General features: G+C 34.6%; 2 protein-coding genes across 2 annotated transcripts in view; both read right to left on the reverse strand.

Moving 5' to 3' along the window:
* Positions 1 to 68: 68 nt before the first annotated feature.
* Positions 69 to 20,375, reverse strand: LOC115418302 (kininogen-1-like). The gene is made up of 9 exons (XM_030132719.1): positions 20,292 to 20,375; positions 17,529 to 17,675; positions 15,552 to 15,665; positions 14,126 to 14,201; positions 13,164 to 13,333; positions 11,831 to 11,941; positions 11,642 to 11,737; positions 4,566 to 4,889; positions 69 to 206 (listed from the first exon to the last, which is right to left on the reverse strand). Exons 1-9 carry the CDS (start codon positions 20,355 to 20,357, stop codon positions 69 to 71), a joined length of 1,242 nt encoding a protein of 413 aa, XP_029988579.1. The 5' UTR covers positions 20,358 to 20,375.
* Positions 20,376 to 20,546: 171 nt separating this feature from the next.
* LOC115418303 (E3 ubiquitin-protein ligase RNF14-like) overlaps positions 20,547 to 25,605 on the reverse strand; it is a 12,572-nt gene continuing 7,513 nt past the window's right edge. The window contains exon 4 of the mRNA XM_030132720.1: positions 20,547 to 20,630. Coding sequence (XP_029988580.1) covers positions 20,547 to 20,630 — 84 coding nt within the window. The remainder of the gene's footprint in view (positions 20,631 to 25,605) is intronic.

Consider the following 25,605-nt stretch of genomic DNA (forward strand, 5'->3'; position numbering starts at 1 on the left):
GACATCTGGAAATGTATTTTCATCGTTTTCTGCTGGAGGACCGAAGGGCACGAGAGGAGCCGTCCAAATTATCTCGCAAACTTGAGCTCGTCTGTACAGAAAATACGTGGACTTCCAACTGCACAGTCTTCCACAATCTTTGTGGTGAAGTTGACCCCATCCGAGCTGCTTGGTGCCGGCTTTCCCAAGTCTCCTCCCATTTTTACCTGTCGCACGGCAATTTCAAGACTCCAAAAGTATCGCATTTGGGTTCTTTCTCACACAGCCATAAAGTCTCCTTCAGCCTCAATAAACAGCACTCCACCTTTGGGAACACTTGTGGTGATGCAGCTTTAGACTCTTGAAAAAACTTCAGGGTGATGATGCCTCTCCATCGAAAACAGCACTTAGAATAATATACAGATTTATTATGACTTTTTAAATTTATTTATGTATCTAGTTCTTTCAGGTTCTACAGTAGCTAAACCCTTAATTCATCCCTCCAGAAACTGTCCATTGTTTATGTAAATTATATTTGAATGATTTTTTTATTTGTGTTTACCTGTTTGCAACTTCTTCTGGACTACAATAAGTGCAACACCTCCCGACATTTCTTCTCGATTTTTGCCTCACATTCGTCAATTTAGAACTGCTGATGCCTTTTTTTTAAACTCACTTTTAAGTCAAACATCTAATTTGACGATAACAGTAGCTGTGTATGTTTTTTAGTGACGAGTTTGCAGACCTACCTAGAAGTTTAATTTGTTTTGGGATGTCAAATTGTAAGAGTGAAAGTGCCATTCTCACACATTATGACTATGGGACCTATTTCAAGCCTCTGTTTGTTTGTCTGTTTTGCCAGCAAGCAGAGGCCCAGGGGAATGTCGCATTTTCCTGTTGAGGAAAATGCCTTGGCATCACAGCACAAGACTCACAATACTGCACATTTCTATGAGAACCATGACAGAACTGTGATGCATTTTAAAAAAAAAAAACAAACTCAATTTGAACTTCATTGTTTATCATGTATATTTCTGACAGTGTTAAGTTGATGATTTATGGCATTTTTTAGTTGTAAAATGTTGACACAGAAGTGTTATGAACCATTCATGAGTATTTTTATCCAAAACACCTTTCACTGCTTTCAGTGCTTAACACCCGGCCGACTTGAGCTATTGTTGTAGCTGCACAGGCACAACACAGCCATTTTCTGCACCATCTCCTTCGAGGCCTGGATGTCTAGGATTTTTACCCAACAGAAACACTTTTTAACAGCTGAAAGCATGATTATAGCTGTCTGGATTCTCAAAATTCAACTTAAAGCTGTATTATTACCCTGCAGGCCCCGTGAATGCATTAGTAATGGATTCACTGTTAACACCACTTGAAACTTGTGCTCTGTTGCAGAGAGATGTATACTTAGAAGAAACGGTGCCTCAGAGCAGCGTCACTCAGAGTTGATATAGTATTTCGATCTGTTCTTACTGCATTAACCAACAGTATAAAACTCCATCTGTCAACAGAAAAGAGGTCGGCACTTTACCCGTTCAGTTGATTGTATTGAAAAAGCCAAAGTGTGGTCTGTTCTGATGTGGTTTGTCCTTAATATCGCAGAATTAATGACTAGAATGTATGTCATTGCTAACGTGGAACCTTACGTGCACCTCACCTTTTTTGTTGCATCAGTTTTGCGTTCTTCGAATGTCAGATGCAGTGTGCGATAAAACGTAGGTCTTTATTCTTTTTTTTTTCTACACGTGCCAAGTCAAAAAGCTAACGCTGGAGTTGGCATCATTGCAGTAAAACCAATCAGCTACAGAGTTTAAAAAAAAAAAAAAAAAGAAATAAACAAAGGGGTCGGTGTATGCACTTCAAAAAAAAAAAAAAAAGAATCTAGTTTCTCAATGCCTTTTTGTCCCGAAGGACGCTGTAAGAAGAAAGTTAGCCTAGTGTGCATGTTTCTCAAGCAGCATAACCAGTACAAATGTACAGTTGGAAGCAGCATTAAAGCAGTATGTATGTACAGTTACAGTCTTTAACCTCTTTTTCTATGGTAGGCTTCATGTGTGACCAAACCTGTAGTGTTGTTAGCTTTATCTTTAATATCCTTTCTCATGTATCCTCCTCCTTGAGCTGATGATGTGCGTGTCTGTGGTGACCATATGCATTTCTTGTCTTCTGTACAGGTTGCAGACATTCATTGCAGGCCCAATGAAAAGCCACATTATGTATGTTCATGTGTCTGTGTGTGATGACACTCCAACTGTTGCAGTGATGTGTCTCTAAATGTTTTGTAAGCCTTTTTTGTTTTTTGGTTTTTTTTCAACTGGCCAATCTGTGCCAGAGAAGAAAAAAATATGCTGAAGTTTTGCAACATTTGTAAGACGACCTAAATGAGAGGAAATGGAAACCTTGTTTCATACATCAGTGTAAATGTTTTACTTGAAATGTCCTAAATTGGAACCAACGGTGTATTTTGGTGGTTTAAAAACTGAGTGCAGTGTCGATTTAATACTGAGGTTATATGTGTATGTGTGTGTGTGAGTTTGTGTGTTGAATTGTTTGAATCGAGCGGTAGATTTTCATGATGCCACAGTCCTACATTTCAGAGTGAAGACAAATACTTCTTAAAGTAGTGAAGGACTGAAGTTGTGCTTGTGGCCAAATCTCTTAGAATCAGCTGCCGTGAGAGCTGGAGTATCACAATCTAAACTCTTGAATGATGAATGTTTTGTGATTTAGCAGAATCATACCAATACAGCCAGCAACTAAGCGTCAGTTCTCACACATTTCTTCACAGCTTTTCTGGCCCACATCATTGGCGCTGGTGCAGAAACGCTGCAGTAGACGATGTTTTTCTTTCTCTGGGTCCTCCGTTGGTACCCATTGCTTTCATGATAGAAACTGCTTAAAAAAAACCTGCTCATCAGAGGATATGTTAACCATTTCTTAAACAAGCTGGTCTGGCTGTATGCAATGAATGAGCCTCAACTTAATCCCATATCTGTGAAAAGAAAGAAATACTGATTGATTTCCAGAATGAGAAAGAACAAGTTTTTCTAATACAATCATAACATGAGCTATCATCTTTTTTTAAATTATTATTATAATTCTTTTAGAGACAGTGGACACAATAACAAAACACCCAATGCAATATCCATGCAGAAAATACTACCTTTGTAAAGTGTGTAATATTCATGTATTTGTCACTGTTTGTTTGTTCACTGGCTCCGTTCATTCAGGTGTTTCTTGCGTCCGGCTCATGTGTGATAATTCTTTCTTTCTCCTGGAAGCATTTAGAAATGTTGTCAAACAACAGCCAATTTGTTTTCTTAGCCTTTACAGGGGCTTTAAATAGACCTGAATGTGAGGAAAAATTCACAAATCAAACTAATTATTGATCCTTCAGTGATCAGAGACAGTGTCAGGCTGACCAGTCTGTGCTTTCATCTTCTTTTCTATATGCACTACATCATCTCTCTTCCATATTTCCTCAACATGCTGTTTCAGTTTTAAACTATATGAATGTACAACGGGCCAATGTATGTTTTTCACAGCCTACCTGCATGAGATTGGGTAAAGATGAATATTATTCTTCTTGCTACCTTGTTTTGTGTTGTTTTTTTTTTTTTACTTAGTCTGCTAAGCAGCCATACAGATGTTTATAAATTAATGCCTTAAGTTTGCTCCCTGTAGGAACACTTTCTCAGATAAACTTGTCATCATAACCTATGTTTTTATTTATAAAATGTATATTGTGTTTCATTCCGGCTCCTTTTGGTGACAGAGTAAAAGTTGTAGCCTGACTGACTGACTGGTCCTCGAGTGTTCTGTGAAGATGTTACAAATAAATTTGTTAAACATTCACCTTTGTTTGCTCTTGCACCAACAGCAGTTGCACTGACAATACAGCAGGCCTGGGTTTTATTGTTTTTTGCAGACTTTTTATCGACATCTCTCTAAATCGATCTAAATTTGACTCTGTGGATTCCTGAGAGGGGGATTCTTTCTTTTCCTGGACTTTGTGTGTCAGTAATAGTTTTCAGGTCATCTGTTAAGGGAATATGATTTATTTTGTTCAAGACCAAATTAATAGGCTTGAAAAAGTAGCTGCGGTTACAAAGTATTCACCAGAAGTCATAGGATACTGTCATGGGAAATCCTCATCTGTCTTCTGATTACAGTTGGAATATTCTTTGCTGAAAGAAAACACTTGAGTCATCATTTGTCAGCTTAATTTATTTTCAGGCGTAAAACCAGGATGTACAGCAAGAACTTTATTTTACTGTAGTGTCTGATCTTTAACTAAGATCTCAGATTTACACTGAGAGCTCTTTCCTAAATGAAACTGACTCTGCTAACAAGCAATAAATTTTAGCGCTGGCTCACAGTCCCTTTTTCAGTGCTTTCGGTAGGACGTACATGCCCTCAAAAATGGGCCGTTTTCACTTTCCATCCCCTTCAACCCGATTATGTCATTAACTAAACCCTGCTTGTATGACTTTAACTCAAAGCTTTCAATGTGACCCAGTACGATGACAAGCTAAACAATCTGTCAGGTTAGAGCTGATAAAATGTGGTTTAACCCAGCAGGTCCGTATCGGTGAAAACCCATCAGGCTGGGCGGTGGACTCCTCTGGTGCTTTAGTAGGGGCTTTGGGCTCAGAGTGCACCGGGTTGAAGGGTTTCCAGGGTTTGGACGGGCAGTGGAAGGGGGAGTCTGAGGAGGCGGTGGGTTTGGGGGTTCCTGTGTCCTCCTCAGATGACTCCTCCTTCACTGTACCCTGGGAGGGGTTTGGTGAAGGTGGGGGTGAGGGTGAGGATGAGGGTGAAGGCGAAGTGGACGGGATGCACTTAAACAGAAGGTTTCTGAGTGGAGACCAGCCAGGAGGACGGCGTCTAGTGAACATCTGAAAGCAGGAGGATAGAGAGATCAATTAAATTAACCCGTAAGAACCCAGTGGGACTTTTGTGGCAGTTCACAAATGAATGTTTCTCTCTATTTAACTTTTCCTAAGTGATTTATTTCCATTTATTATATTATCCTTTGAATTTTGCCTTTTTGTTTGTTTTTTTTGTTTGTGTTTTTTGCAGTGAAATCATCTATTTTCCTATTTTTCATTGACTGATTACAAAGATGTTGATAAATCTCACTATTTAACTTTTCCTACGTGATTTATCTCCATTTATTATATTATCCTTTGAATTTTGCCTTTTTTTCTTTTTTTTCTTTTTTTTACAGTGAAATCATCTACTTTCCTATTTTTCATTGACTGATTATGAAGATGTTGATAAATCTCAGAACAAAGTCAAAGGTTATTGTATCAAAACAGAAAAAACTGAAGAAAAGGTGACTTTTTCAGCGAAATATAGCATTAACTAAACATAGTAATACTTTCCATTATTGATCCATTATTCATTCACTCTCACATGGTGCTAAACTATATTTGTAGCCACAGCTGCCCTGGGGCAGACTGACAGAAGCTTTGCTGCCAATTCGCTCCAAACAGCCCCTCCGTCCACCACCAAACACTGATACACCAGTGTGAGAGACACTGAAGGCAAGGTGGGTTAAATGTCTTGCCCAAGGACACAACGGCCTAGGACAGAGTGGGGTTTGAATCACCGACCTTTCGGTTATTAGACAACTCGCTCTACCTCCTGAGCCATGGCCACCCCAGACAACATAAACCCAGTGTGTCCATCTACTGTCATTGATCCGACTCCGTGGGTTTTACTGGTGAATCAATGTTGTAGAAGATGACGGTGTTTCTACCTTCATTACGGAGCCTCTGAACATCTAAATGGGTCATATCTGATGACCACGAAAAGATGACAAACTGTATTTTACACCAATTACACTGGTCTACAAGGAAAATGCTTCCAGAATAAAAGTAATGAAATTTTACCACATGAGAGTCACTGATAAAGAAAAATCAAGTAAAAAATGCTGGTTGGCTGAACTTTCCAAGATACAGCCTTGGGTCAAAATGTGAAACTCAGGAATTAACGAGAGAATGGGTTTGACTCAAAAGGAATATTTGTCTCAGAGCTACAAGATCTACTTCAAAACACTGTCTGCACATTAGAATACATTCACTTTACAGGTTCTATTTAGTGGAAGATTTATAAAACTATTATATAAATGTACATAAACCAATATATATGTGCAATAACACTTAATCATATACCTTGAAAACATCAGCAAACCGGCACTTTTGTCATTTATTTTCCAATTAATCTTATTAAAATACGTAACATTTAGCACATTTAATATCTGAAGCAAATCATTTCTAAAAAATTGTAGACCTGTGTTATTTATATGTATTGATAAGATTAGTGGATGAACAGTTTAGATCAGTAGATGCTTTTGGTCGACAGTGGATGTTTGGGTCTTTATGGGTTAAGTATTCAGTTTACTTGTACAGTAGTGGAATAATGTTTTTGGACACCCAATACAATTGTGATATCATCACCTTCCTAAACCACCTTCAAATGCTCAATTTCTGCTTAAGTTTTTTGTATTTCCCAAAAATTCTGTAAAAATGAAGGCAATTATTTTAGAAAGGTGACGTTATATTGCATTGAGAATCACCCTTAAGTCGCTGAACTCTTCCAAGTATTGTTCCATTCTCTGTTCCATCGAGGTCAAAACTGGATGTTTCAGTAAAATAATGAAAAACATCCAAGGTATGACATGTTGAAACAGTCAAGAATATAGTTTATTTTTTCTTGTTAACAAAAAAACAAACACAAAAATAAATTTTATTTATTTGTGTCTGTCTGATGCAGCCACACCTTTTGAAACACAAAATCAGACTTTTACAGAAATATTTCATGACAATATTTGAGATTATGTGAAGTTTTGAGGGTATCCAAATACTTTTTTCCATCACTGTATAGTACCAATCACAATACATGGGTATTTCAATCCTTATAAGAGTAAACTGGAAAAAAAACAACACAACAACAACAAATCCACCTGGAGCAAATCAATAAGTGGTCTCACTGGGGAAAAATGCTAAAAAATTATTTAACAAATAACATGTAACATTTTGGTTGTAGTAAAAGTTCAGGGATAAACCAATTAGCACAGCAGGTATTCACATTTTTAAGATTACTGTTATTATTACTATCATCAATGTATTTTCTCAAACATCTGATAATAGATGAAATAAATGAACTTTAAGTATGTGCCTCTGCCACATCAGGAATCAAAACAGTGTCTATTTAGTCATAACCCCTCAGTATTAAAACTGACAATAAATATTTTTGAAACAATGCTATTCTTCTATTATTTTAATTTCATTTATCTGTAAAGTTTTCTGACACAGCCAGAAAACTTTGGTGTTGGATATATATAAAATTTAAGATATAATTTTTATTTGTACTGCAGATGTCCTGTATATTGATTCCAAATATTGTTAGTCTAATAGGTATAAGATATGATGATATAAAGGCTGAAAACTAATAGATTATCCCTAAAATCTTTTGTCCAAAATCTCTTAATGGCTTAGAAAAAATGCACTAAAGAGGCGTCTTTGTGCTGTTCTGACTCAGATTGATGCACACTGCTACGCTTCATTTGTTGTTATTAAATTCTTTTAATGTCACTAATGCTTTTTACCACTTATAAATATTGCTAAAGTGCAGTACTTTCCCAGACAGACACTGAAAGGCTTATGCATCTGCTTTTATCGCCAGCAGGCTTCATAACTCTAATGCTTTCTTCTCTGTTCTACCAAAGGAAGATATAAACAAGCTACAGATCACTGACAACAGCGCACGGACTGACCAGAACCACAAGGAGAACACACATCCTATCTAAAGATGTCCGTTTTAGATCAGTGTTTGAGATCCTTTTATTTTATTTTATTCAAGTATCTGTCAGATGTGTGTTTCTCTTTTTTTTTTTAAACCCATAAAGAGCCAGTGTTACTTTTGTGGCAGTTCCCAAATTAATTTTTCTCTCTATTTAACCTTTCCTAAGTGATTTATCACCATTTATTATTCTATTTTCCTCTATATTTTGCAGTTTTTCGTGATAATCAAGTATTTTCCTATATATAATTTGCTGGTCATGTAGATGTTCATAAAACCTCAGATTAAAGTTGAGGGTTATTACATCAAAAACAGAGAAAACTGAAGTAAAAGTGACCTTTTCAACAAATATACAGGGTGGGGAAGCAACATTTACAATATTTTGAGGCAGGGATTGAAAGACAGTGTATGACCAATTAGTTTATTGAAAGTCATGAGAATTTATTTGCCACAAGAAAACTGACATAATAGAAAATGTTTTTATTCTATGTGTCCTCCTTCTTTCTCAATAACTGCCTTCACACGCTTCCTGAAACTTCAAGTGTTCCTCAAATATTCGGGTGACAACTTCTCCCATTCTTCTTTAATAGTATCTTCCAGACTTTCTCGTAATAGTTTTGCTCATAGTCATTCTCTTCTTTCCATTATAAACAGTCTTTATGGACACTCCAACTATTTTTGAAATCTCCTTTGGTGTGACGAGTGCATTCAGCAAATCACACACTCTTTGACGTTTGCTTTCCTGATTACTCATATGGGCAAAAGTTTCTGAAAAGGTATGGATAATAGTGTTAGGTATGATTATGACATCAATATATGTTTGGTTTCAAAACAATTGACCTAGTGCCTGCTGAGAAAAAACAACTAAATGTTCATTGTAAATTTTGCTTCTCCACCCTGTATCAGTAACTGAACAAAAACCAAGTGCCTCCATCCATTGTCATTGATCAAACTCCATGGGTTTTACTGGTGAATCAATGTTTCCATGGTAACTACGGAGTCTCTGAACGTCCAAATGGGTCATATATGATGATGGTTTAAAGATGACAAACTGCATTTTACCCCAATTATTTACATGTGGATCAACAGGTATTACACAGTTTATTTCTGTCGATGGTTTGTGTCACCAGTGGCTGTAAATGTAATATTTGATCAAGTAAATGTAATTATCATTTCCTCCTATTCTTGAATTCTTACTGTGTTTGTTCTGTGGATGGATGGACGGATGGATGGATGGATGGATGGATTTCAATATAATATTAAAGACATGAAAACTGTTAGGACAACCATCACAGTGTTAACTTTGAACTAGTGCTGAGGGTCAGATGCTGTTCCTATTCACCACATATTGTATATTTATTCAAAGTATATATATATATATATATATATATATATATATATATATATATATATATATATATATATATATATATATATGTATATATAGTAGAATGCCACCTTTAGGTTTGATATTATTCTGCCTTGATCGTCCTTTATCCATTGAGTGCAGTGCCTTTCCTTTGGCCTAACAGATGTGAAGAGACTTCCGATTTAAGCTTTTGTTTGTTTGTTTCAGGTGGAACTTGATTGCTTACAGCTTAACCTGTTTAACCCTGACCATATTTTCAGGGGAAAAACGCCTAAAAAGACATACCCAAAGTAAATGAAGAATTACTTCACAACAATAAGGTTCATATGGATGTTCTTGGTGTCTATGGACATTTAGAGACCTCACAGAATCTATTCCCATTGTCTAAAATATTGTATCTATTACTGTGCCAGAGTAAACGGTAACAAACTAAAGAGAAATTAGAATTTTTTATCCTCGCCTGTTTTTTTTTTTTTTCGGCTGGACTGACGATGATATGCACAAATTAATTGTTAGTGTCGGAGATTTTTAATAGCATATGTTTCACCCCACAAAGATTAAAAATCATGTTTGAACATTAAAGTTTGCACTAAAATACACTTTTGATGTACTTTTATTAACATTAGGGTCTAAACTTTGAGCAAAAGTTGAACAAAAACATCCATTGTCCTGATTTATTATATTTTTATAGTAGATGAATATTAATATAATTTTTTTAAGCCCGCGGGCTAAAGGGATTTTAATGGGTTAAATAATCACCAGGTCACACTATTTTCTTGTGATAAACATGGGAAGTGTTATTTTGAGCCAACCCTCTGGTCAGTAGTTGGTGAAAATATTCCTCTGCAGTGAATGAAAACTTTCACTACTATTCAACAAACGTTTTAGAGTGTAAGTTGTTCCTGTAAAAACCAGATGACACTGGTCTGCAACGAAAATGCCTCTAGAATAAATGTAATGAACCTCTACCAAGTTTGAGTTACTAATAAAGAAAATTAAGTCAAAAATGCTGGTTGGCTATATTTTCATGGAAACACCGTCATCTTCTATATCATTGATTCACCAGTAAAACCCATGGAGTTGGATCAATGACAGTGGATGGACACACTGGGTTTATGTTCAGTTAATGGTAGATTTTACCGAAAATGTCACTTTTTCTTCTGTTTTCTCTGTTTTTTTTTATATAAAACCCCTCAACTTTGATTTGAACTTCAATAAACATCTACATGATCACTAAATTAAATACACTAAAATACCTGATTTTCACTTAAAAAATGCAAAAGACAGAGCATAATATTAGAGTAAATGGTGGTAAATCACAAAAGAAAAGTTAATTATTTACAAAAAACTATTTTGGAATTGCGGCAAATGTAGCACTGGGTCTTTATAGGTTAAACAAAGCTAACCAATTCAGTGGAATGATATTTATCCTAAAATAAAACCATATAATGAAATTTGTCATTATTGTTTTGTATCCCAGACCACTGTCAGAAAAAAAAACACCTGAATTCAACGTGTCCCAATACTTTTGTCCATGTAGTGTATGACTTAAAAAATTATGCCATGAGGCTAACAATTTGCTTTCAATTTAACCCTTTCATGCATTAATTCTGAGAACCTTAGTCAATATTTTTTTCTTGAGTGATTTTTTTTTTTTTTTGCTCTTTAGGCTTGAAAAAAACAATGCAATTGAAATTTTTTATGACCCTATTTTTCATGAAGTTACAAAAATGTCCACTCAGCTGGATACCATGTGTTTAATTTTTGAAGCAAAGAAAAATGTATTTAAAACCCATCATCAGAAGTGATATACCGTGTAAAAACTATGAAATAAAAACATTTTTAAATGGTGCTAATGCTGTTTTCTCACATTTTAACATACTCTAATACTAGTTCTTACTCAATTCATGGAGATAATATGTAAAAACCAAAACCTTTTTGTGCAAAAAAACCCTCTGTTAATTACAGTCTAATAGCAATTAGCAACTGATTCACACTAAAACATGTTAGTGCCGATCAGGTTTATCAAAAACAGCAAAGTTACAGTAAAGGTACAAATTGCAGTGTTTGTGATGATGCATAAGTGTCCACTGTGTTGGTTGATGTGGAAATAAAACAACAAAACCCATGAATATACAAGAGAACAGCTGGAGAATAGCTGTCCACTGAAGTGACCACTGTGCATTACAGGGTTAATCTTATTCAAGTATATGGAATTTAGCATATTTAATCCCTGAGGCAGGTAATTTCTAAAAAAAAATAATAATAATAATAATAATTCATTAAAAAAAAAAGAAATAATAATAATAATAATAATTGTAGACCAGTGTTCTAAAATAATAAATTTGAGAGATTTATTGTTTGAATTGAGCTGAAAAAAAATTGAAAAATAAATAAAATAAACGAAAAAATTATTGCCCAAAGTTTGTCTGAAATAACATTTGTTGCTGGTATTTGTTATTTGGGTCCTACCATAGGCAGTCGACCAGGTTCACACTCGAGCTGGGCCTGTGGAGGCTCCAGTCTCCATGGAGCAACATCCACTGTAGTGTTACATCTTGCATATTCCTGCAGAAAACACACATAAATCGACAGACAAATGAGGTCAAACGGGCCTTGAGGGGATCATGCTGCATCAGTGCTGATGTGTTTTATGTTTACCACAGTCTCTTCATCAGGAGCGCAGCAGTCATGAAGGTCTTTGTGTTCGGCCTTGGCACAGTTGGTCCTCCTCATATCAAAGGAAAACTTGTACCTCAAACCTGCGACCACCTGAACACAGAGACACAGGATACAGAAAAATATCAACAGACATATTTGTAGGTGTGAGTAGTTTTACCCATGTGGTGGAAAAAATTATTAGACCGCCCCTTGTTTTCTTCAATTTCTTGTTCGTTTTTATGCCTGGTACAACTAATGGTACATTTGTTTGGACAAATATAATGATAACAACAAAAACAGCTCATAAGAGTTTAATTTCAGAGCTGATATCTACCCATTTTCCATGATTTCTTGATAATAACCAAAATCACTTCAGTTCTTACATCAATATCTATGGCATTGTACTGTAAAAACAGTGCTTTTACATTCCATGTTTTCTTTTCTGTCTGTTTTAGTCACATGATACACATAGAAGTTAGTACTTGATTAAATAACCATTGTTTTCAGTAGTTTTAGTAGTACTTTAGTAGTATATATATTTAATATTTTATCCTGTAGTTTTTTTGCACATGCCTACGTTTTTCAATATTTGTGTGATATTTTGTGACATGCTTTTATACGGTCTTTTTTTTTTTTTTTTAAGTGTCTTTGCGGCTAAACAGAACAGAGCTGCATTGTTCAATCATTGTTCCTGTGACAGTGACAATAAAGATCTATTCTATTCTATTCTATTCTATTCTATTCTATTCTATTCTATTCTATTCTATTCTTTTTTTGTGTGTGTTTGTATTTATCTGTTCTATTCTATTCTATTCTATTCTATTCTATTCTATTCTATTCTATTCTATTCTATTCTATTCTATTCTATTCTATTCTATTCTTTTTTTATGTGTGTGTTTGTATTTATCTGTTCTATTCTATTCTATTCTATTTGTGTGTGTGTGTTTGTATTTATCTGTTCTATTCTATTCTATTCTATTCTATTCTTTTTGTGTGTGTGTTTGTATTTATCTGTTCTATTCTATTCTATTCTATTCTTTTTTGTGTGTGTTTGTATTTATCTGTTTGCTTTTTAACGTGGACCATGAGTCTGAAATAAAGCTTATCTATCTATCTATCTATCTATCTATCTATCTATCTATCTATCTATCTATCTATCTATCTATCTATCTATCTATCTATCTATCTATCTATCTATCTATCTATCTATCTATCTATCTATCTATCTATCTATCTATCTATCTATCTATCTATCTATCTATCTATCTATCTATTCTATTCTATTCTATGCCGGTACTTCTTACATAAAGGATGTTTATGCTCTTCCTCTTACCTGTCTGGTGGCGTGCATGATATCATTCAGACGGAACAGGTGCGTGGAGTCAGACATGGAGTTGTATTTGGAGATGGAAACAGAAACAGGAACCTTCAGGTCCTCGGAGTTCTCCTCTATCTCCTCAGGGCAGCCCATACACTGAGCCCTCCCCTCCTTGACATGATCCTCTACAAAAACAAAAACAAACAATGAAGACAGTGAAGCAGAGATGAGGTAATAAGGAAAGAGCCTTCAGGTTTCAACAGTCCCTTAATAATACTTTTATTTAGAAGGGGGATTTTTCCAGTTGCAAAACATTTCAGATGCAAGGAAGAGAAAACAAGAGGTATTTACTGTGGGCTGAGAGTGGGCTGGTTGGACAAACAGATTAAAGTCTAGACTAAGTCATTGCCTTTTATGGTGGGATAAGTTAATATTGTGCTTTCTCTGTTGTTATATTACACAATCAGACCCACTCTGCATCCTCTGTGCCGACCCGTTGACGCTTTCCTCGATGACTCACTGTTTTCTTAATGAGAAATATTCCCTTTTCCGATAAACAAGGTCATTGTGAACTACACTGACTCCTTCTGTAAGCAAACCCTCTGTATGGATAAAAAAAAAATCTTCTTTATATCGCTTGTCTCTGTGAAGTTTTCTCATTATCTATGTGGGGTTTCAAATGGGTCAGTCCTCCAGCTCGGGACACCACATGACAAGAAAATTAATAAGTAATAATGAGGCTCTCTGACAATGGTTAATGGCTTAAATTAGTTCCCGAAGCAATTGTTTTAGATTTTACTGACGTTCCTTGCAAAGTAGAATTACTTGTCCATTAATTGGCTCAAATTAGGAAGAGCACATGTGACAATGTGAATTTATGGAACCTTTTGCATTCTGTATAAATGATTATGTCGATGACTGTGCTGCTTTCACGTCTGTTATGACTGTAAATTTCATCCATGCTGTGGATCACTCACCGATGTGGCAGTGCACCTCTTTAGTTTCTGTTTCTGTCTCTGTCATGGACACCACAGCATTGCAAGGAATTGGTTTCTGGAAGAATGAAAGCACACAATGTAAGGATATTATCGATGTACAATATTATCAGTAGGTTTGCTCCTCGCTCCTTCTGCTCTCAGATATAAATGATCCATACTCAGGATAAATACAATACCAAAAAACGGTTAAAGACTTAAACAGACGCTGATAACCAAAAGAAAAAATATTTAACTCCTTTTAAACCACTAACCCTATCAATATGTTGTTCAATAATTAAGGTAAAATGCGCTTTCTCAGCTTTTCAGCAACATTAGATGTGTTTTATTTGTATGTGAACGTGGAAACACTGTCATTTTCTACATTGATTGATACATTGATGAACATTGATTCTTCAATAAAATCCAAGTACCAGTAGTTGTAGATGCTTGTTTTTATGTTCAGTACCTCTGCCAAGGAAGTTAGGTTTTCATCAGGGTTTGTCTGTCTGTCTGTTAGCAAGATAACTCGAAAAGTTATGGAAGGATTTGGATGAAATTTTCAGGAAATGTTGATACTGGCACAAGGAACAAATAATTCAATTTTGGTGGTGATTGGGGTGGGGGGTGTGGGGGGGGCGACTGGGAATGATCTGCCTTGGCGGAGGTCTGTGCTCTCCAAGTGCTTTTCTAGTTAATTGATATATTTTGCTGGAAAAGCCACTTTTTCTTTTGAATTTAAGCATAATCAGTAAATTAAATATAGGGAAATACCTGATTTGTACTGAAAAACACAAAATGTGGAGGATATTGTTTTAATGAATGGTGATAAATCACATTGGAAAGGTTATATGTAAAACAAACAAACAAACAATAAAATAATAATAATAATAATAATAATAATAATAATAATAATAATAATAATAATAATAATAATTTAGAAGTCAACACAAAAATACTTCTGGATCAAATAATGTAGCCAGAAGTTCTTTTTAATTTACTGGTGTCATCTTGTGGAATGACCTTCCATTGGATATTAAGCGGTTAAACACAAAAGGAGGTGTTAGAAATTGGGTTACAACTCTTTTTTTTTTTTTTTGGAGTAAGCTATGTCGAAAGATTTTCACTATATTTTGTTTTGTTTTTACTTGTGTCACTGGTTTCTCTTTTTATTTCATGGTAATGTATTTTGGATGAGGATATTATAAATGTATCATATTTAACATCTGGGGACCATGTTGGAAATATACTTTACATGTCTGTTTTGTCTAATAACCCATAAATAACCCCATTCACTCACTCATTCACAATATGTTTTCACGATTTCACGTGCTAATAATCCACGACTGACTTCTTAGTCTGCAGCTTTGTTAAAACATCCACAGGTTAAGTATAGTTTTATAATCATGTCCCATTTCAGTGGTTTTACCCTGTCAATAGGCAGGTAGTCGCAGTCTGTCCAGGGTTTGGGGTCTCCGGCTGGACAATCACTCCTCCTGGTGGTGAACTGCAGCGAGTACAGGGTGTCGGAGCCATTCTCTGACTAAACACAGACACAGGCAGGGGTCAAAGTGCATTCACTTTTTTTTTTTCCTGGAATTTCATCCCAGTTTTGTTCATTTGGCAGCAATAACAGCAACTACACATGAATTTTATAAAAAGAGTAGATACTGTTACAAGCAATTCACATCCTGATGCTTAAATATTTCAGTTTTAAAATGTACTATTTACATCTCATATGTTAGTAATTATGGTGATTCCATCTAAGAAAGCTTTGATTTTTAGTATTTTTTCTGCTCTATATGCTTGAAAGAATAGAGAACATGAATAGTTTTGGGGGTTTTTTTGTACCTCAAGCATTTCTTTGTTAATCATTTGACTGTTGAAACTCTGACTTTCAGCCTAAATGTAACTGTGACTCAGTATGTAATCATTGCACCAGGTCTGATGTCTGATAAATGGGAATTAAAACAGGAATGTGGGCAACAGCGTACAATCATGATAAAAAAAAATGTTCATGCTAGTTGTCAAAAATTATGATAAATGTCAAATGAATTTTATTTATTTATTTATTTGTTTATTTGAGGTTAAAGGCAAATGTTTCTTCCTGAGTGACAGTTTCAGAAACAAGGCAGGCACCTACTTGTGATTAAAATAGATCAGAAAATTCCAAATATTTCAGAAATAGAGAGGTGGAAAAACTTCAAACACTTCCAATGATTAGAAATTCAACAGTTAGTAAAAATGAAGTAAAATAAATAAATATTTTGGAAAAAGACCAGCAGGCCGAGTATTAAGTACTGGCTGAAGCAAATGTTGACAAGTTTTCCTTTGGAGAGACTGACGTACATACGAAAAGGAAGACAGGATATGTTTGAAAAGATATGGGAACCTTTTAAGATGTTTGTTAAAAAGTGTTGATTTAGCAAATGACAGTGAGGAGGAATAAATATTCAGTTGTGTAAACCTTACAATAGGGTTAATGAGTTCAAATACCCATAATTGTAACAGGGCATCCAATTATATACAAATGTTTATGGCTGAGACATTTGTGATATGTATGTGTATTGTTTATTTGTTTTTTGTTTTTTTTGTGGGTTTTTTTTTTTGTTTTGTTTTGTTTTGTTTTTGCTTGTAACACTGGTAATGTTGCAGGTTCCTCTGTTGGTGAGGTCTACATGATTACTGTAGTTGTGTGTATATTTACAAGTATATGTGTGTACATATAAAAAATGTGTTGATAAATATATTGTTTAAAAATAAATAAATAAATAAATAAATAAATAGATAAATAAATAGATAAATAGATAAATAGATAAATAAATAAATGTTTACGTCTGTGTAAGATGATGCTGATTTGGTCCAAGAGAACTTTGATTTTTAATTTTTTTTTTTAATGCTTTATATGCTCTTCAGACCCTGCAGTGCATTTATTTTTCCTTTGTAGGGGACAAGAGTTTCACAGCTTTTCTTAAAAAAAAAAACAAAACAAAACAAAAAACCAATGCTCACTGCAAAGGCCATTCTGTTAAATAAATAAATAATCTGGAAAAAATGTTGTATAAAAATCCAAAACCTTTACTGTCCTGGGTCTCAAGAGGATAGACTTGAAAGAAGAGACAAATTGTCATTTTTATTTTCTACATCAATCATTTCTTTGTTAATCATTTGACTGTTGAAACTGTGAGTAACGGCTACAACTGTGGAAAACAGTTCGGTGCAATGATTATCCATCTTTGTCATAAAAAAATGGAAGTGCCTTGCTGCCTGAATGCAGGTCCTTTTTCTTCATTGTGCTAAAATTGCACAGTGGAAGTAGAGGAGGATGTCCCCGTATGAAAAGCCTGGCTATTGTTTACTGTGACACGTGAAGAAAACAGGTCAGCCCAGTTCTGTCAGTCCTTACCTTGGTGGCTGAGAGGATCTGAAACAGTGCCAGCTTGTGTCCGGTGCTGATGCCTTCATTGAACTTGTTCATGGCACTGCTGACCGCCGTTTCTACAGTAGGATCGTCACAGAATATGAGGACACCTGGCTGCACTTCCACTGCATCCTGAAGAACAAACACACAACAACAACAAAAAGACACATTTATCTGCTAAATCTGACTCCTATGAAACGTACAAACATGAAAACATCTGGACAAGCAGACTCCAAGTGAAATGTTGTAGAAAACTGACCAATTTAAGCCTTCAATATCATCTTTTTTTTTTTCTTTTTTCTTCTTTTTAGTCCTTTTTTCCCTTTTTTTCCCTCTTTTTATTCCTTTTTCCCCCTTTTCTTTCCTCTTTTTTTTGTCTTTTTTTTCCTCTCCCCCTTTTTTTTTTTTTTATCTTCTTTTTCACATTTCACCCTTTAGACCAGGGGTGTCAAACTCATTTTAGTTCAGGGGCCACATTCAGCTAAATTTGATCTGAAGTGGGCTAAACCAGTAAAATAATAACATAATAATATATAAATAATGTCAACTCCAATCTTTTCTATGTTTTAGAGTGAAAAAAGTCAATTTACATTATGAAAAGGTTTACATCTACAAACTGTTCTTTCAAAAGATGTGAATAACATGAACAAACTGAAAAAAATAAGTGTAATTTTAACAATATTATGCCTCAGTTTATCATTTACACATGTACATTATAACTTACAGATCACAGCGGATCAACAAATACACAAAACATTTAATAACAGACAGAATGGTGTTAAAATTGTAGTTACTTCTCTTTAGACATTTCATGTTGTTCATATTTGTTCAGGTTATTCACATTTTCTGTGAAATTTTGTTTTAGTGTAAATGCATGAAAATATTTACATTTACAAAGAGAAAAATTTGGAGTTGTCATTATTCATATGTTTTTATGATAGTATTTTACTGGTCCTGCCCACTTTAGATTGAACTGGTCTGAATGTGGAAACTGAACTAAAAGGATTGTTCATGTCTTAGTGTAATTTTTACATTTCACAAATTCATCCAAAGGGCCGGACTGGACCCTTTGGCGGGCCAGATTTGGCCCCCGGGCCGCATGTTTGACACTTGTGCTTTAGACAAACATTTCCCTCAGGGCAAACTAAAATCCCTGAAACTCTCTTCACACCACAGCAACTCTCAATGAAACTGTCTCTGTCAGACTCCAACATTTTGATTTGTTTTAAAGAAGCATGTGTTATTAGAGATTAAACTAATAAAAAGTGAGACAGTATGTAAGTAATTCCATCTATAAAGTGCTGACACGCAAATGTATGAAAATGCTGAGTTTTGGGTTAAAAAAATCTCTTTCTGTTTCATTTTAAAGGGTTAAAATATCAAAATCAAATTGAAAAGTGCTCCTATACCTGTTCCTAAAATGTGCATGCTCTATATTTTATTGTACATTTGTTCAATGACTACATAAAGGCGTTCTATTCTATTCTATTCTATTCTATTCTATTCTATTCTATTCTATTCTATTCTATTCACATACATTCTATATGCCAGTTTTTATATTTCCTGCTAGCTACATCTGCTTGTCTTTTAATAACTTTTTTTTTCATCTGTTCTTTAATTTATCATTCATTTGTTGTTATTCATGCTCAACAATTAGATTATCAATTTCAAGCGTTTATCCTAATAATATAAAATTCCTGTTCATGATAATAGTAATAGTGACAGTCACAGCTGTTGTGTCTTAACAGCCCATTACTAAATAGTTTTTTTGGGTTAAATATCTGAAAATATTGGTTGACAAGGAGGGGATGGTTTGTTTTACAGTTTTGCTATTCTATTCTATTCTATTCTATTCTATTCTATTCTATTCTATTCTATTCTATTGTTCAGACTTCTTTTCCTTTTTCGTCTCATTTTTTTCCACCTGTTCCTTAATCCTTGTTGTTATTTTTGCTCAAAACCCATTTTTTCATCCTAATAATAACAATATGAATAGTAATGATAGTAAAGATAATAATAATAATCTAAAAAGCCAAGTGGCCTGTGTGTGTGTGTGTGTGTGTGTGTGTGTGTGTGTGTGTGTGTGTGTGTGTGTGTGTGTGTGTGTTTCTGGAGATTTACACAAAATCTGGAAAAAGCTGACAGCTGCAGTTTGGCATATTTATATATTTTTGGTAAAGGAAGACAGTAGCAAAATCGGCTAGTAGATGGGACCAATATTTTGCGAGACATTAGTAATTTTAGAATACAATAGCTTAACAGTCACGTTGCTATTACGCTTTGGCGGTGACTGCTGGACAAATGCGGTACAGCGTGCATAAATACACAACAGCAGAAAAACTACCATATCGAGAACCCGCTGATCCCCACAGGTCAATGCACTAGTCATAATAATAATAATAATAATAACAATAATAACTATCTCTCAGCAGCTTCTTACAAAATTTTTTTGGGGGGGGGTTGGTTAAAAGTTTGAAAATACTTGATGATGAGGAGAGGATGTTGCCTCATTTTAAATGGTTAAAAGATAAAAATGTCAAAATCTGGTTTATAGGATGAAAAAGAATTGAAATATGTTCAACACAGTTTCTTAAATATGTTTGCTCTGAATTCCACTGTAACGAATCTAATCAATAATCCCTGAACAGCCCAGTGGTAAACTGTTTTAGTGCAGATTTTTAAACAAACATGTAATCTCAGACACTCTAACAGTTTTAAATGTGGCTTGTGTGGGTCTTCGTGTCTTACCTGTCCGTGGACTAAGCTGTGGAGGCACAGCAGGCCCAGTACACTCAGCCCCACTCCACTCCACATCGTCGGATCCCTCTGGATGTTCAGCTGTGTACTGTACAACGAAGCAAACACACAAACCACTAGATGTACAACAACAACTGATCTGTAACAGCAAATAACATCCAAGTGGAACCAGTAATCAGCTGAATTAAAGCAAAAATGTCCCAAATTAAGCTGAAGTGATTCTTACGGTTTTGTAAAGTAGAAGCTTTAGGGGTCAGTGAATCCTCTCTGGACGGGGATGAACGACTGAACGCTGTTTCCCTGAAAGCGGAGGTGGGAATCCTGACAAAACTGATGACACACAGGACAGACTCCACACAGAGGACAGGAGGGCACAGAGGACACACACAATCACACTGGAAACCATCAGTCGGTTAAAGGAGAGTAAATGTTTGCTCTTTTGTTTGTCCTCCTACCTGTCGAATCAATACAGCAGTCATGATCAGAGCATGTAAAACACGTAAAAACAAATCTAATTTATGACAGATTTAACTTACACCTCAATATAGACTCACATTTTAAATACATGTATTCTTTCTTTTTTTTATTTAGTAACATGTAAGTCCCATACTGTTTTTAGTAGACTATTTAGTGTGTGTTTGGTGTTAGTTTTGTGTGTTTTAAGAAGTACTTTGTCCCCGGCGACCTTTGCCCTATACCCTGATCTGATTTCACCACTGTCCGCGCCTGTGAAATGAGGTAAAATGTGCTCAGATGTTACAGTTCATAAGGATGTATCATACACACATAGACATTGTGTTTGTCTAGTGATAAATATAGGATTAAAGCAGGTTCATCAGGTACGACGGGGTCAGTTCAGCGCTGACTGATGACAGATTGTGTATCCAACGGATCAAAACTCATCAATGATCGTGCGTCTAAAATAATCATTAAGTTTAAAGCACATATTTTGTTGAGACTCAATTGGAAATTTGCATGTTATATCATGCATGAGTGAAAATCTGAACAAAAATATAGTCAGAAAAATGTAATTCTGCCCCCTTGTGGAAACAAATAATTGCATGCACCTTTAACCCTCATCCTATAATAAACATATGGTATATACTGTACAATGAGGATTACCAGAATAAACTACACTACATGGAAAAAAAGTATTGTGACAATTGCATTCAGGTGTTTCATTGTCAACAGGAGGCTGGGACATAAAACAATAACCACTAGCGCAGTCGTTATTGCAATAAACATCTATATTTTGTCGTTAGGGTTCATTTTGTTGATATTGTCAGAGGTTTTGCACTTAATTTTACTGATTTTTTAAAATTAAATTTTAGTTTTGATTTTTTCCACCTCTATGTTTTTGAAATATTTGTAATGTTCTAACCAGAAATAATTATTTTAACCACAAGTAGCCACCGGCCTGGTTCCTTTAACTCTCACTTAAGAAGAAAAAACAGTCTTTAACCTTTAAAGAAATGTTAATTTGACATTTGTCATGCCAATAATTGTCATGTCAGTAAAACCGAGACTTTTCAATATTTTACTCCAAAATTTATTTTCAGCATAGTTGAACATAATATCTAAAAGGTTTTGTCCTACCAATTTCTGTCAAGAACCGCATGTTTGAATGTTTGCGTAAATTGATGTCTGTTTCAAGTCCACGTGTTACCGAGCAGTAATTTGACATTTTTTCACCTAAAAATTTTATCTCCCTAAATTTTGTTATCCAATCCAATACAGCTCTATTCGTAAAGTACTTTAAAACAACCACAGTGGACCTAAGTGCTGTATAGAAAAATAAAAAAAAACAAAATAACAGAGTAAAATACAAGAATAGATTAATAACAAATAAACAAATAAATAAAAATACAGGAGAATAGATAAAACCTGAATAAAAGAATAAAATACAAGAACATAAAAAGCTGTGCAATGAAAAACAACAACAAATAAGAACACGAAACCATACCAAATAAAACAATTGAATAAAAATAATACATTCAAACATCTCATGTGGTTTCAAAAGCCACGGAGAAAAGATGGGTTTTAAGAAGGGGTTTAAAAACAGACAGAGGCGGCCTGTGTGATATGGAGAAGCAGATCATTCCATAGTTTAGGAGCTGCTGTTATACATAATGTTAAAGAACTCATAGATACCTACTCAAATATACTACATGCATATAAGTTACTCTGTTACACGATAGAGACTGTTGAACATGAAATATGTCCATGTGTTACCACTAGATCGGACCCAACAGTAAAAGGTAATGCCAGTTACAGCAGTGGTTTCCAACCTTTTTCGGCTCGTGACCCCATTTTTAACATCACAAATTCCGGTGACCCCAGACATTTAAAACAGAGACATTTTTGTTTTGCTAAAATTTATTTGTTTTTGATCTTGTAATAGTTTGCTATATTATGTTGCAAATATACGTTAATTTTAGACGACATTTAGTCTATATAATGAATATTATGGACGGAGGCAGAAATTCATGTGTAGATTACTTCACAAAGGGAGAATTTTATTTCCTTAGTCAGGATATGTACAGTCAGTCCAGCCTGTATTTACAAGGCTGACAATTAATACTGAACAAACAAGAACTCAAACTATGAATTATGAAAGAGCTGCAGCATCTGAAAATCTCTGAAATATCGTGGACCAAATCTGTGGAATAATCTAAGACCTGAACTTCAATCAACATCTACTGTATCATTGTTTAAAAAAGCATCTGAAAAGGACTTTAATTCATGAAAAAAATGTAAGGCTGTGTATCACTTGATTTGTATTTGATGATTTGTAATGTGGATTACATTTTTTATTGTTCTTACTTTAGTTTATTATTTCAGTTATATTGTATTATTTTTTTTAATTCTTTTTTTTGTTTTTTTTGTTTTTGTTTTTGTTTTTGTGTATTGTTCATTTCGGGGGAGGTATTCATATAAGCCTTCTTTTTGGCTTCTAACCTCTCCTGCACAATTTTGTTACTTGTTTGAATGTTGTTTTTCTATTGCTGTTTTTATTTTGTGCAATTAAATTAAATTAAATTAAATTAAATTAAATTAAAACAATGAACAATTGACAGAAAAACAGTACCACAGTGCTTCAGTTTCAGCTTCAGTTTGTCATGTCTTTTATGTATTGGGATTGTCTCTGTCAACTCACCATATATTTTTTATCAGTAAGTTTTTTTTTGTTTTTTTTTTTATCAATTACTAGAAATTTCAGACAACCCCATTTCAATTCCAGGCGACCCCATGTGGAGTCCCAACCCCCAGGCTGAAAAACACTGGGTTACATATTTGATGCTGTTCACACTTTGCAGCCTTTGTTGGACTGACTAAAATCCTTGGTGGTCTGTGTTCCACCTCCTGACACTCGTCACTTTCCTCAACTCAACTGTTTAACTGTCTCACATTTACAAGTAAAACCACAAGCTTCACAGCATTTCTAAACTTGCAGCATCATTCTGTTCTGTTCTGTTCTGTCCTTTTCTCTCCAGCTATGATGACCAAACGCTGCCGGTGGTGGATGGGGCCTTTTGTTCATGGCTGTTCTTATTCCAGGTGAGTCTGTGAAACTATCTTATCACCAATCCACATTAAAACAAGTTTTGTATTTTTTCTTGTACTTCTTCAAACAAACTTTGAAACAAACTCAGATAAAAAGAGCAGCGTCACTTTAGTGCCACAGATCCTCAGATATGCATCATAGTGTACATATGAGTTGTGCTTGATCTGATATCTACTGTTTATATGCTTCTAATTTATCTTTAATGGGTAATTCTTCCATAAATGGAATGCGTGTGTGTGAGTCTGTGCTGGTGTTTTGTGGTTTCCTCCCACACGCATATCACTGGTTCACGCACACCTTTCATGGTTCCTCACTTTATCTATCTGTGGCTTAAAAAAAGTAGATACAACTACACTATTGATGTTGTATCGTAGTACAGAACCATTTATTATAACTTACATTTCATTTGAAATGTTGATGGGAAAGAAAGGGTAGTTCAACTGAGAATAACAATACTTGTACTGTTCAAGGTTTGGAAATAATACATGTTCCAAATATTCATCATGAAGCAAGGGTAAATGAGGAGATGGCATCACATCTGAAGGCCTTTTGGTTGAGGAATGAAAATAAGTGGTGTCATGGTAGTTTTGTTATGAAGGAACACCAACGTTTATTCTAGACCTAGAACGAGAAGAGTCTGGAAAACTGCCGGAAACCTTTGCCTGAAATATGCACCTCCATTAATATCAGACTTATCAGTTGTATGTTTTTGCCGTTAACTGTGAGATTTCCCCAGATGGGAAAGTAAATCTTATTGTATATTATGTCATGTCATGTCATGTCAAGTTATGTTATGTTATGTTATGTTATGTCAGGTGTTATGTTATGTTATGGTTATGTTATGTTATTCATTTATATGTTATGTTATGGTTATGTTATGCCATGTTTGTCATTTATATCATGTTATGTCCTGTCTATGTTATTTATGTTATGTTATGTTATGTCATGTCATGTTATGTCAGTGTCATGTCTTGTTATATCATGTTATGTCATGTTATGTCATGTTATATCATGTTATGTCCTGGCATGTTATGGTTATGTTATGTTATATCATGTTGTGTCATGGTCATGTTATGTTTATAGTATGTTATCTCATGTTATTGACATTGTAAGTCAGTGTTATGATACGTTATGTTATGTTATATCATGTTATGTTCATGTTATGTTATGTCATGTCATGTCATCTCTATCTTATCTTATCTTATCTCAAATTATCTTACCTTACCTTACCTTATCTCATCTCATCTCACCTGACCTAACTGACCTGACCTTATCTTACCTTATCTTATCTTATCTTATCTTATCTTATCTTATCTTATCTTATCTTATCTAGCTAGCTTAGCTTAGCTTATCTCATCTCATCTCATCTCATCTCATTTAATCTTATCTTATTCATCTTATCTCTTAAGTAACTAACAAACTTAACTCATGCAGTTTTAAATTAAGTTGCCTCTATATTTAACCTTCCTTAAGTAGTTTATGGCCATTCATTGAAATATTACCCTCCACATTTTGCATTTTTTCACTGAAAATCAGATATTTTCCTCAATTTACATCATGTAAATGTTTATAAAAGCTCAGAGTAAATCAATGTTATTTCATCAAAGTAGTAAAAAATAAAGAAGAGTGACTTTATCAGCAAAAATAAACATAAAAACAAGCATCTACAACTGCTGGCATTAGAGTTTATGTAATCCATGTTGCAGAAGATGACATGTTTCCATGTTCACTACACAGCTC

This window comes from Sphaeramia orbicularis, chromosome 4 (assembly GCF_902148855.1).
Source record: "Sphaeramia orbicularis chromosome 4, fSphaOr1.1, whole genome shotgun sequence".
NCBI lineage: Eukaryota > Metazoa > Chordata > Actinopteri > Kurtiformes > Apogonidae > Sphaeramia > Sphaeramia orbicularis.

Bases quoted from the DNA above. Each gene is read 5' to 3' on its own strand.
- LOC115418302 (XM_030132719.1), bottom strand. From the start codon at position 20,357: ATGTGGAGTGGAGTGGGGCTGAGTGTACTGGGCCTGCTGTGCCTCCAC. The intron at 11,738-11,830 runs GTAAACATAAAA...TGTTTTCTGCAG, and splicing joins CTCCTGATGAAGAGACTGTG to GAATATGCAAGATGTAACAC. The intron at 4,890-11,641 runs GTAGGACCCAAA...TCCTGCTTTCAG, and splicing joins AACCTGGTCGACTGCCTATG to ATGTTCACTAGACGCCGTCC.